Source organism: Bombina bombina, chromosome 1 (assembly GCF_027579735.1).
Source record: "Bombina bombina isolate aBomBom1 chromosome 1, aBomBom1.pri, whole genome shotgun sequence".
Classification (NCBI taxonomy): Eukaryota; Metazoa; Chordata; class Amphibia; order Anura; family Bombinatoridae; genus Bombina; species Bombina bombina.
In genome coordinates this window covers 1,193,180,041-1,193,193,883 of record NC_069499.1, presented here as the reverse complement: position 1 = coordinate 1,193,193,883, position 13,843 = coordinate 1,193,180,041, and the positions used below count along the sequence as shown (strand labels likewise).

General features: G+C 43.1%; 1 protein-coding gene across 3 annotated transcripts in view; it reads right to left on the bottom strand.

Moving 5' to 3' along the window:
- ATXN7L3 (ataxin 7 like 3) overlaps positions 1-13,843 on the bottom strand; it is a 252,225-nt gene that overhangs the window by 132,738 nt on the left and 105,644 nt on the right. For 2 of the 3 annotated variants that reach the window (XM_053700031.1, XM_053700042.1), the window contains exon 1: positions 5,753-6,565. In XM_053700031.1, the coding sequence (XP_053556006.1) occupies positions 5,753-6,463 (711 nt within the window). In that variant the 5' untranslated portion in view covers positions 6,464-6,565. Of the gene's footprint in view, positions 1-5,752; positions 6,566-6,638; positions 6,758-13,843 lie in introns of those variants that run through there. The other variant, XM_053700038.1, reaches the window with a different exon arrangement.

The window sequence follows — 13,843 nt, the reverse complement described above, 5'->3', positions numbered from 1 at the left end:
CTCAGAAGAAGCAAAAGTATCAAACTTGTAAAATTTAGTAAAAGTGTGCAGTGAAGACCAAGTCGCTGCCTTACATATCTGATCAACAGAAGCCTCGTTCTTGAAGGCCCATGTGGAAGCCACAGCCCTAGTGGAATGAGCTGTGATTCTGTCAGGAGGCTGCCGTCCGGCAGTCTCGTAAGCCAATCTGATGATGCTTTTAATCCAAAAAGAGAGAGAAGTAGAAGTTGCTTTTTGACCTCTCCTTTTACCAGAATAAACAACAAACAAGGAAGATGTTTGTCTAAAATCCTTTGTAGCCTCTAAATAGAATTTTAGAGCACGAACAACATCCAAATTGTGCAACAAACGTTCCTTCTTTGAAACTGGATTCGGACACAAAGAAGGCACGACTATCTCCTGGTTAATGTTTTTGTTAGAAACAACTTTCGGAAGAAAACCAGGTTTAGTACGTAAAACCACCTTATCTGCATGGAACACCAGATAAGGAGGAGAACACTGCAGAGCAGATAATTCTGAAACTCTTCTAGCAGAAGAAATTGCAACCAAAAACAAAAAACTTTCCAAGATAATAACTTAATATCAACAGAATGTAAGGGTTCAAACGGAACCCCCTGAAGAACTGAAAGAACTAAATTGAGACTCCAAGGAGGAGTCAAAGGTTTGTAAACAGGCTTGATTCTAACCAGAGCCTGAACAAAGGCTTGAACATCTGGCACAGCCGCCAGCTTTTTGTGAAGTAACACAGACAAGGCAGAAATCTGTCCCTTCAAGGAACTTGCAGATAATCCTTTCTCCAAACCTTCTTGAAGAAAGGATAGAATCTTAGGAATTTTTACCTTGTCCCAAGGGAATCCTTTAGATTCACACCAACAGATATATTTTTTCCATATTTTGTGGTAAATTTTTCTAGTTACAGGCTTTCTGGCCTGAACAAGAGTATCAATGACAGAATCTGAGAATCCTCGCTTTGATAAGATCAAGCGTTCAATCTCCAAGCAGTCAGTTGGAGTGAGACCAGATTCGGATGTTCGAACGGACCTTGAACAAGAAGGTCTCGTCTCAAAGGTAGCTTCCATGGTGGAGCCGATGACATATTCACCAGGTCTGCATACCAAGTCCTGCGTGGCCACGCAGGAGCTATCAAGATCACCGATGCCCTCTCCTGATTGATCCTGGCTACCAGCCTGGGGATGAGAGGAAACGGCGGGAATACATAAGCTAGTTTGAAGGTCCAAGGTGCTACTAGTGCATCTACTAGAGTCGCCTTGGGATCCCTGGATCTGGACCCGTAGCAAGGAACCTTGAAGTTCTGACGAGAGGCCATCAGATCCATGTCTGGAATGCCCCACAGTTGAGTAATTTGGGCAAAGATTTCCGGATGGAGTTCCCACTCCCCCGGATGAAATGTCTGACGACTCAGAAAATCCGCTTCCCAATTTTCCACTCCTGGGATGTGGATTGCAGACAAGTGGCAGGAGTGAGTCTCCGCCCATTGAATGATTTTGGTCACTTCTTCCATCGCCAGGGAACTCCTTGTTCCCCCCTGATGGTTGATGTACGCAACAGTTGTCATGTTGTCTGATTGAAACCGTATGAACTTGGCCTTTGCTAGCTGAGGCCAAGCATTGAGAGCATTGAATATCGCTCTCAGTTCCAGAATATTTATCGGTAGAAGAGATTCTTCCCGAGACCAAAGACCCTGAGCTTTCAGGGGTCCCCAGACCGCGCCCCAGCCCACCAGACTGGCGTCGGTCGCGACAATGACCCACTCTGGTCTGCGGAAGCTCATCCCCTGTGACAGGTTGTCCAGGGACAGCCACCAATGGAGTGAATCTCTGGTCCTCTGATTTACTTGTATCGTCGGAGACAAGTCTGTATAGTCCCCATTCCACTGACTGAGCATGCACAGTTGTAATGGTCTTAGATGAATGCGCGCAAAAGGAACTATGTCCATTGCCGCTACCATCAAACCTATTACTTCCATGCACTGCGCTATGGAAGGAAGAGGAACAGAATGAAGTATTTGACAAGAGTTTAGAAGTTTTGTTTTTCTGGCCTCTGTCAGAAAAATCCTCATTTCTAAGGAGTCTATTATTGTTCCCAAGAAGGGAACCCTTGTTGCCGGAGATAGAGAACTCTTTTCTACGTTCACTTTCCATCCGTGAGATCTGAGAAAGGCCAGGACAATGTCCGTGTGAGCCTTTGCTTGAGGAAGGGACGACGCTTGAATCAGAATGTCGTCCAAGTAAGGTACTACTGCAATGCCCCTTGGTCTTAGCACCGCTAGAAGGGACCCTAGTACCTTTGTGAAAATCCTTGGAGCAGTGGCTAATCCGAACGGAAGTGCCACAAACTGGTAATGCTTGTCCAGGAATGCGAACCTTAGGAACCGATGATGTTCCTTGTGGATAGGAATATGTAGATACGCATCCTTTAAATCCACCGTGGTCATGAATTGACCTTCCTGGATGGAAGGAAGAATTGTTCGAATGGTTTCCATTTTGAACGATGGAACCTTGAGAAACTTGTTTAGGATCTTGAGATCTAAGATTGGTCTGAACGTTCCCTCTTTTTTGGGAACTACGAACAGATTGGAGTAGAACCCCATCCCTTGTTCTCCTAATGGAACAGGATGAATCACTCCCATTTTTAACAGGTCTTCTACACAATGCAAGAATGCCTGTTTTTTTATGTGGTCTGAAGACAATTGAGACCTGTGGAACCTCCCCCTTGGGGGAAGCCCCTTGAATTCCAGAAGATAACCTTGGGAGACTATTTCTAGCGCCCAAGGATCCAGAACATCTCTTGCCCAAGCCCGAGCGAAGAGAGAGAGTCTGCCCCCCACCAGATCCGGTCCCGGATCGGGGGCCAACATCTCATGCTGTCTTGGTAGCAGTGGCAGGTTTCTTGGCCTGCTTTCCTTTGTTCCAGACTTGCATTGGTCTCCAGGCTGGCTTGGCTTGAGAAGTATTACCCTCCTGCTTAGAGGACGTAGCACTTGGGGCTGGTCCGTTTCTGCGAAAGGGACGAAAATTAGGTTTATTTTTGGCCTTGAAAGACCTATCCTGAGGAAGGGCGTGGCCCTTGCCCCCAGTGATATCAGAGATAATCTCTTTCAAGTCAGGGCCAAACAGCGTTTTCCCCTTGAAAGGAATGTTAAGCAATTTGTTCTTGGAAGACGCATCCGCTGACCAAGATTTTAACCAAAGCGCTCTGCGCGCCACAATAGCAAACCCAGAATTTTTCGCCGCTAACCTAGCCAATTGCAAAGTGGCGTCTAGGGTGAAAGAATTAGCCAATTTGAGAGCACGAATTCTGTCCATAATCTCCTCATAAGAAGAAGAATTATTATTGATCGCCTTTTCTAGCTCATCGAACCAGAAACACGCGGCTGTAGTGACAGGAACAATGCATGAAATTGGTTGTAGAAGGTAACCTTGCTGAACAAACATCTTTTTAAGCAAACCTTCTAATTTTTTATCCATAGGATCTTTGAAAGCACAACTATCTTCTATGGGTATAGTGGTGCGTTTGTTTAGAGTAGAAACCGCCCCCTCGACCTTGGGGACTGTCTGCCATAAGTCCTTTCTGGGGTCGACCATAGGAAACAATTTTTTAAATATGGGGGGAGGGACGAAAGGTATACCGGGCCTTTCCCATTCTTTATTTACAATGTCCGCCACCCGCTTGGGTATAGGAAAAGCTTCGGGGGGCCCCGGGACCTCTAGGAACTTGTCCATTTTACATAGTTTCTCTGGAATGACCAAATTCTCACAATCATCCAGAGTGGATAACACCTCCTTAAGCAGAGCGCGGAGATGTTCCAACTTAAATTTAAATGTAATCACATCAGGTTCAGCTTGTTGAGAAATTTTCCCTGAATCTGAAATTTCTCCCTCAGACAAAACCTCCCTGGCCCCCTCAGACTGGTGTAGGGGCCCTTCAGAACCAATATCATCAGCGTCCTCATGCTCTTCAGTATTTTCTAAAACAGAGCAGTCGCGCTTTCGCTGATAAGTGGGCATTTTGGCTAAAATGTTTTTGATAGAATTATCCATTACAGCCGTTAATTGTTGCATAGTAAGGAGTATTGGCGCGCTAGATGTACTAGGGGCCTCCTGTGTGGGCAAGACTGGTGTAGACGAAGGAGGGGATGATGCAGTACCATGCTTACTCCCCTCACTTGAGGAATCATCTTGGGCATCATTTTCTCTAAATTTTGTGTCACATAAATCACATCTATTTAAATGAGAAGGAACCTTGGCTTCCCCACATTCAGAACACAGTCTATCTGGTAGTTCAGACATGTTAAACAGGCATAAACTTGATAACAAAGTACAAAAAATGTTTTAAAATAAAACCGTTACTGTCACTTTAAATTTTAAACTGAACACACTTTATTACTGCAATTGCGAAAAAGTATGAAGGAATTGTTCAAAATTCACCAAAATTTCACCACAGTGTCTTAAAGCCTTAAAAGTATTGCACACCAAATTTGGAAGCTTTAACCCTTAAAATAACGGAACCGGAGCCGTTTTTATATTTAACCCCTTTACAGTCCCTGGTATCTGCTTTGCTGAGACCCAACCAAGCCCAAAGGGGAATACGATACCAAATGACGCCTTCAGAAAGTCTTTTCTATGTATCAGAGCTCCTCACACATGCATCTGCATGTCATGCTTCTCCAAAACAAGTGCGCAATACAGGCGCGAAAATGAGACTCTGCCTATGATTAGGGAAAGCCCCCAGAGAATAAGGTGTCCAATACAGTGCCTGCCGGTTATTTTACAAAATTCCCAAGATTAAAATAATTCCTCAAGGCTATGGAGTATAAAATATGTTTATATATAAATCGATTTAGCCCAGAAAATGTCTACAGTCTTAAAAAGCCCTTGTGAAGCCCTTTTTTTCTGTCTGTAATAAAAATGGCTTACCGGATCCCATAGGGAAAATGACAGCTTCCAGCATTACATCGTCTTGTTAGAATGTGTCATACCTCAAGCAGCAAAAGTCTGCTCACTGTTCCCCCAACTGAAGTTAATTCCTCTCAACAGTCCTGTGTGGAACAGCCATCGATTTTAGTAACTGTTGCTAAAATCATTTTCCTCTTACAAACAGAAATCTTCATCTCTTTTCTGTTTCAGAGTAAATAGTACATACCAGCACTATTTTAAAATAACAAACTCTTGATTGAATAATAAAAACTACAGTTAAACACTAAAAAACTCTAAGCCATCTCCGTGGAGATGTTGCCTGTACAACGGCAAAGAGAATGACCGGGGAAGGCGGAGCCTAGGAGGGATCATGTGACCAGCTTTGCTGGGCTCTTTGCCATTTCCTGTTGGGGAGGAGAATATCCCACAAGTAAGGATGACGCCGTGGACCGGACACACCTATGTTGGAGAAAACTAGGTATATCCACTAGAAAACCCTTACTGGATGGAAATGAGAAAGGGAAGGAGGTGATGGAGTTGTAAGAAAAAAATATATATATATCTTAGCAGGGAAAGCAAAATGTATCTAATGATAGGGTTACATTAAAGAACACCCTAAAGATAAAACCTTCCAACTGCAGAGAGGGACAGCTGGGGACAAACCACATGTCCTGTCATTCTATTTACCTTCGGTAGGAAATATTTTCAGGATAGCTTTTAACACTGAGTAATGGAAGATTAGAGAGGGTCAGTTACAAGAAAGAAAGGCCTGGAGAAATCCCCAACACAGCAGAACAAATCTAAAAATGTCTTACCTTCTCCGATTTTCTCTTCTTTGCTAGAACAGTGGGAGAGGGAGAAGGAAGAAAGAGCAGAGAAGAGTGCCAGACACAGTATAGAGATAACACAAAAAAAGTTAGGGCAGGGGAGGACGAGCAAAAAAATACAATAAAGCAAGGAGGTGACATCACAGTGAGAGTGCACCAACGTAGGCAAAGAGGAGAAAGCGCAAAAGCAAGAAAACCCCCACCAACAAGAACATGAAAAGATAGAATATGAATAAAAATACAAGCAAGTGGCAGAGGAATACAAAAAACAAAACAACAACAAATATGTGGGAAATAGAGAAAGTAAGTGAAGGAAACCGGTAGTAAAAGAGTAAGACAAGGAGAGCAGTGCAAGTGTGGAAAAATAAACATGAGATATAAATATGGTAAGGGAAATTGAGCATATGTAGACAGGAGAAATAGTGCATGAGTGAAAGAAAAGAGGAGAGAGTATGAACACATAAGAGAGAGAAAATTCATAAGCAAATTGGCAAAAAGGCAGAGAAAAAAAAAAAAAGGGGGAGATGATAAAATAGCAAGAGGATGAGACACAGTTTGTACCCAAAGAAAACGAGAAAGAGCAAATGTAATGAATATCCCACAAGTTGGAATGAAGAAAGAAAGTGCACAAGAGATAATGCACACAAGGGAGTGACCAAGAGAGAAAGTAAAGTGAGCAAAAAGACGCACAAGCACCATATTTGGAGAGATCAGATGAGGAGTGCAACCGCAAGACAGTGAAGAAACACATGAGAATGAACAGGGAGAGAGAGAAAAAAAAGGAGAAAAAAAAAAAGTAGTGAGAGGTTCAGCCCAGAACAATTTAATAAATCACAGAATAATAAATAAGTAATAAAATGTTTGGGCTAGTTACCTCCAGACTGACTAAACGCACCTTTCTTCTCCGATCCATACGACCAATCGTTATCATTAACATCATCGTTATCTTCTTGGTCGCTCTCGGATTTGTTCATATTATTGCTGCTGGCAATGCTAATTTGAAAAGCAAAATAAAGTCTTGTTGTATTAACTCATCTGTAAATAAAATTCGATTATTTGACAAAATTTTTTCAAGACAATGAAAATGTTCCTAGTTCTTCAATCAATGTTGCAAAATAAAAAACACCACACTTTGTTTGCTGCATCACCTTTAAACTTACATATTTCCAGTTTATATAGGGCAAAAATAAGCAGAGGCCTATCATTCCAATTTACGTCTATTATCAAATTTGCTTTGTTCCCATGATATTCTTTGTTCAAGAGATACCTAGGTAGACATCTGGAGAACTACATGGCAGGAAATAGTGCTGTCATCTAGGGCTCTTGCAAATGGATAAGATTCTTGCAAAACTGCTTCTACATAGTTGTCTAGAAATGGGCTGCTTCTAAGCATACATCTCTGCCTTACAACAAAAGAAAGAAAAAAAAAGTTTCATATCCCTTTAGTAAACCAATCTAAGTGCTGTTAAAATAGGTATTTTTAAAAATCAATGATTGACAAGAGCTCAACCCATCCCACCTCACTGGAAAATCAGTCTGTTTACCAAGCCAATAAGGTAGGAAAAGTAGCAAGAACTGGAAAAAAAGAGCGGGGGGCGGTACCAAACACCCCCCCAAAAAAAGTGGGGTCACTTGGATTCTAACCACCATGAAAAAACAAGATTTATGCTTACCTGATAAATTTAAGAGAATAAGGGAAATATAAGCAACAAAGATATTCCCATAGGGGGCGCTTCCTAAATACAAATCCTGTACCAAAAATCTTCAAGAAATAATATAAGCAACACATCAAATCAAGCTATAGCACATCAGAATGTATTGCATATAAGGTATAAAGTCCTTAACATCCAACAGGAGGCAGCACTCTGTCAAAGGATGGTCAGTCCCTGGTGATGAATGATCTGGAAAAAAAGACACAGAGGCGCCAATATGGCCTAGTAACGTCTATACAGAAGAATATTCAATGTGATATAGGATGGTACTCACAAAGATGAAGCACCCAATGGTGCAAGTAGTGCAGACTGGATCATTTGGCAGTGGTCCAGCTCACTGTGTGTCAGCAAATAAAGCACTCAATCAAAAAAAATGAAATTTATGCTTACCTGATAAATTTGTTTCTTTCTTGACACGGTGAGTCCACAGATCATCATAATTACTATTGGGAATATCACTCCTGACTAGAAGGAGGAGGCAAAGAGCACCACAGCAAAGCTGTTAAAATACCACTCACCACTCCCCTTACCCACAACCCCCAGTCATTCGACCAAAGGGAAAGGAAGCAATATAAGGTGCAGAGGTTTATATAAAAATAAACTGACTGAAAATACAGGGCGGGCCGTGGACTCACCACGGTTCATCATAATTACTATTGGGAATCAATAACCAAGCTAGAGGAAACGGGAGGGACAAGACAGTTAGCCTAAACTGAAGGAACCACTGCTTGAAGAACATTTTCCCCCAAAAACAGCCTCAGCAGAAGCAAAAGTATCAAATTTGTAAAATTTAGAAAAAGTATGTAAAGATGACCAAGTGGCAGCCTTGCAAATCTGATCTACAGAAGCCCCATTTTTGAAAGCCCAGGTAGAAGGATTGAATTTCTCTTAACCAGAATATCAATGGCCCTTACTACCCTAAGCACCATGATATATAAAGAAGACAGGTTATTACGGATAGGAGAAAGGGAAAAAAAGGACATTTATGCTTACCTGATAAATTTATTTCTTTTACGATATGACGAGTCCACGGATTTCATCCTTACTTATGGGATATCGCCTCCTGGTCAGCAGGAGGAGGCAAAGAGCACCACAGCAGAGCTGTATATATAGCTCCTCCCTTCCCTCCCACTCCAGTCATTCGACCGAAGTTAGGAAGAGAAAGGAAAAGCCAAGGTGCAGAGGTGGGCCGTGGACTCGTCATATCGTAAAAGAAATAAACTTATCAGGTAAGCATAAATTTCCTTTTCTTTTACAAGATATGACGAGTCCAGGGATTTCATCCTTACTTATGGGATGCAATACCAAAGCTATAGGACACGGATGAAAGGGAGGGACAAGACAGGAACCTAAACGGAAGGCACCACTGCTTGAAGAACCTTTCTCCCAAAAAACAGCCTCAGGCGAGGCAAAAGTATAAAATTTGTCAATTTGGAAAAAGTGTGAAGAGACGACCAAGTTGCAGCCTTGCAAAACTGTTCAACAGAAGCATCATTCTTAAATGCCCATGAGGAAGACACAGCCCTAGTAGAATGAACCATAATTCTTTCAGGAGGCTACTGTCCAGCAGTCTCATATGCAAAACAGATGATACTCTTCAGCCAAAAACAAAGAGGTAGCCGTAGCTTTCTGACCCCTATGATTTCCAGAAAAAACAACAAACAATGAAGATGATTGACGAAATGCTTTAGTCGCCTGCAAGTAAAACTTCAGGGCACGGACCACGTCCAAGTTATGTAACAGACGCTCCTTCTTAGAAGGATTAGGACACAATGAAGGAACAATAATTTCATGATTAATATTTTTGTTGGAACAACCTTAGGAAGAAAACCAGGTTTGGTACAAGATAACAATTTAATATCTATGGAATGCATAGGTTCAAACGGAACCCCTTGAAGAACCTTAAGAACTAAATTCAAACTCCAAGGAGGAGCAATAGGTCTAAACACAGGCCTGATTCTAGCCAGAGCCTGACAAAAAGATTGAACAACCGGAAAATCTGCCAGACGTTTGTGTAACAAAATAGATAAAGCAGAAATCTGTCCCTTTAAGGAACTTGCTGATAACCCTTTCTCCAATCCTTCCTGGAGAAAAGATAAAATCCTAGGAATCCTAATCTTACTCCATGAGTAGCCCTTGGATTCGCCCCAATAAAGATATTTACGTCATATCTTATGGAAAATCTTTCTAGTAACAGGCTTACGTGCCTGAATCAAGGTATCAATAACCGAATCAGAGAACCCTCGCTTAGATAAAATCAAGCGTTCAATCTCCAAGCAGTCAGCTACAGAGAAAATAGATTTGGATGATGGAAGGGTCCCTGAAAGCGAAGGTCCTGTCTCAATGGAAGCTTCCACGGCGGCAGAGAGGACATGTCCACCAGATCGGCATACCAAGTCCTGCGAGGCCACGCAGGAGCGATGAGAATCAACGAAGCACTCTCCTGTTTGACTCAAGCAATAACCCGGGGCAGGAGAGCAAACTGCGGAAACACAAACTAGGTTGAACGACCAAGGAACTGCCAAGGCACCTATCAGTTCGACCTGAGGAACCCTGGATCTGGATCCGTATCTCGGGAGCTTGGCATTCTGACGAGATGCCATAAGATCCAGCTCCGGACTGCCCCATCTGAGAATCAGGTTGGCAAAGACCTCCGGTTGGAGTTTCCATTCCCCCGGATGAAACGTCTGTCTGCTCAAAAAATCCGCTTCCCAGTTGTCCACTCCTGGGATGTAGATTGCTGACAGATAACAAAAATGAGCTTCCGCCCACCGAATTATCTTGGATACTTCTGTCATCGCTAAGGAACTCCTTGTTCCTCCCTGATGATTGATGTAAGCCACAGTCGTGATGCTGTCCGACTGAAATCGGATGAATCTGGCAGAAGCCAACTGAGGCCAAGCCTGAAGCGCATTGAATATTGCTCAACTCCAGAATATTGATGGAAGTAGAGAATCCGACCGAGTCCACACACCCTGAGCCTTCAGGGAATTCCAAACTGCACCCCATCCTAGAATGGCTGGCGTCCGTTGTCACTATCACCCAATGAGGGTCTGCGGAAGCACGTCCCTTGGGACAGATGATTCGGCGACAACCACCAAAGAAGAGAGACCCTCGTCTCCTGATCTATTTGAGGAGACAAATATGCATAATCTCCATTCCATTGTCTGAGCATGCTCAGTTGTAGAGGTCTGAGATGAAAACGAGCAAACGGAATGATGTCCATTGCAGCCACCATCAATCCAATTACCGCCATGCACTGAGCCACTGATGGCCGAGGATTGGACTGAAGGGATCGGCATGTATTCAGAATCTTTAACTTTCTGACTTCCGTCAAGAAAATGTTTATGGATATAGAGTCTATTAGAGTTCCCAGGAAAGGAACCCTTGTCTGTGGAAGTAGTGAACTCTTTTCTAGATTCACCTTCCACCCGTGAGTCCTTAGAAAGGATAGAACTATGTCGGTATGAGACCTTGTCAGCTGATAAGACGACGCCTGGATCAGAATATCGTCCAGATAAGGCGCCACTGCAATGCCCCGTGGCCTGAGAACCGCCAACAGAGACCCTAGAACCTTCGTGAAGATCCTGGGCGCCGTGGCCAGCCCGAAAGGAAGGGACACGAACTGAAATTGTTTGTCCAGAAAGGCAAACCTCAGGAACTGGTGATAATCTCTGTGGATAGGAATATGTAGATATGCATCCTTTAAGTCCACGGTAGTCATATATTGATCCTCCTGGATCAACGGAAGAATTGTCTGACCAGTCTCCATCTCGAAGGATGGAACTCTGAGAAACTTGTTTAGACGCTTGAGATCTAAAATGGGTCGGAACGTTCCCTCTTCTTTTGGAACCACAAAAAGATTTGAGAACGGGACAAATTACTCCCTCAGTGGAGAAGTCTTTTACACAACGTTAGAACGCCTCTCTTTATCTAGTCTACAGACAATCATGAAAGAAACCTTCCCCTTGGGAATGAACTTGTAAACTCCAACTGATACCCCTGAGACACAATTTCTAGTGTCCAGGGATCCTGAACGTCTCTTATCCAAGCCTGGACAAAGAGAGAAAGTCTGCCTCCTACTAAATTCGGTCCCGGATCGGGGGCCGCCTCTTCATGCTGTCTTGGGAGCAGCAGCAGGCTTCTTGCGTTGTTTACCTTTGTTCCCAGCCTGGTTGGGTCTCCAGGTGGCTTTGGCTTGAGAATAATTCCCTTCCTGTTTAGCGGCAGAGAAAGGGGGGACTCCTTTGAAATTACGAAAGGAACGAAAATTACTCTGTCGTCCCCTTTTCTTGAGGGAGGAGATGACCCTTACCTCCCGTAATAACAGAAATGATTTCTTTCAAATCAGGCCTGAATAGGATCTTTCCCTTGAAAGGAAGAATCCGTAATAAAAGAATTAGCCAGCCTCAGTGCCCTAATTCTGTCCTGTATTTCCTCTAAAGAGGTCAGTTCTAAGAGACTCTTCTAGAGCATCAAACCAAAAAGCAGCCGCAGTCGTGACTGTTACCATGCAGGCCACCGGTTGCAATAAGAACCCTTGATGAACATAGAGGTTTTTTTTGTTTGTTTTTTTATAAGACCCTCCAATTTCTTATCCATGGGGTCTTTGAAAGCACAACTGTCCTCACAAAAGGGATAGTCGTACGCTTAGCCAGGGCAAAGATAACTCCCTCCATAGGGGAAGGGGAGAACGGGATACCCATCTTTCCCATGCTCTGGAACCGCAGAGCACAGCATGTGGACCAGGAAAAAAATCTGAACACTGAACGAGAAAATTGGGACCTGTATGGTCAACGTACTCCTAGACACTCATTGTTTACAAGGGGTGGTTACAATAAAAATTAACATAGGAAGTTACCGTCTCTTTAATTTGTAAAGTAACTTTAACTCTTATGTGCTACTGTTCCATCCCAATTCTTTGAAATGAACAAGAAACAGAGATTATTTAATTTTTGCAAATGGCAGCGGACGAGTGCATAATTTCAAACCCAGAATAACAGGCACACCAGAAGCACACATTTGTAGATAAAGGGACCTCTGAACCGTATTGACATTGAAAACGTGAAGCACAGTTACACAGAGTATCCACGTAAGATATGTGATCGCATCAAAACAACAACTCCCGGTCCCCTCAGTACACTAGTTAAATTGAGTCACCGGAGAATAAACTGTGCAGTCTCTCAGATTAGGCAATTATCAAAATGTACCAATTACTGTAAACGTGACGCACACATGAAGTGTATTACACACAAGCCCCGTGGGCGTGTCGAAAAATCTCCTTGCCGCCATCAGAATTATGTTAATGGAGTCAGTAGACATTAGCAAACGTGTAAGAAATTAAGTGCACACATCCTTTCAACAAACACACAAGAGCGCGAGTCCTAATACATCTCCCGGTCGCCATCTTTCTCAAATAAAGCCACCGGGAGAATAAATAAACTGTGCAGAATCGTCACGATCAACAGTCTTGCCTCACACATATAAGCCCTGTGGGCGTAACAGACCACATCTCCCGGTCGCCATCTTTATCTTGTCAAAGTGACCGGGAGAAAACAAGCTGCGCAGAGATGTTTAACACACCCAGAAACCCCATGGGCGAAACAGAAAAACATCTCCCGGTCGCCATCTTTATTTTGTAAATTGAGCCACCGGGAGAATCGCGCAGATTCTTTTTTTAAAACAAAATTATTCGCCACATACTGTGCAGAGTTTTTACAGAATTAACTGAGAGCCCTCTATCATGAAGCACGCAGTACCACACAATCACCCGGTCGCCATATAAATCATGTGGGTCACCGGGATAAACAACAGAACAGTCTCTGAAGTAATTTAGCGTAGACCTGTTCGACAGTGAATCCCTCACATCGAGTTCACATGACAGGACATCATTGTATGAATGTGAAAACTAAACCTCTTACAGAGCACTGTATTGCCAATAATAAATCTCACAGACGGTTACTATAATTCATGAGAACCGCAGAGAGAGAGAGAGAGAGAGAGAGAGAGAAAGAGAGAGAGAGAGAGTCACAATTCATACCTCTTAGCCAATTTTATGCTATATTAACCCCTAGAATGCTAGGAGACCTTACCACCATTACCATGAGGTCCTCTGGAAAAATAAAGTGCCCAAACTTATCCTGTGTCTTCTTACCCCAGAATAAAGTTAGCACTTACCTCATCTTCCTGGCAGTAAGGCAGTTTGCAGGCGTAAGAGGTCCTCTCCCTCCTATGGGCCTGGTAATAAACGAAAATCCTGAGTTAGAATGTCTCAGGTTTTCAAACGGGGCAACATCAGTATATGGGAGGCACAGTGAGAATTTTGTCCCACAAGTTCCCATTGCTCTAAAGCCACCAAATGATTCTC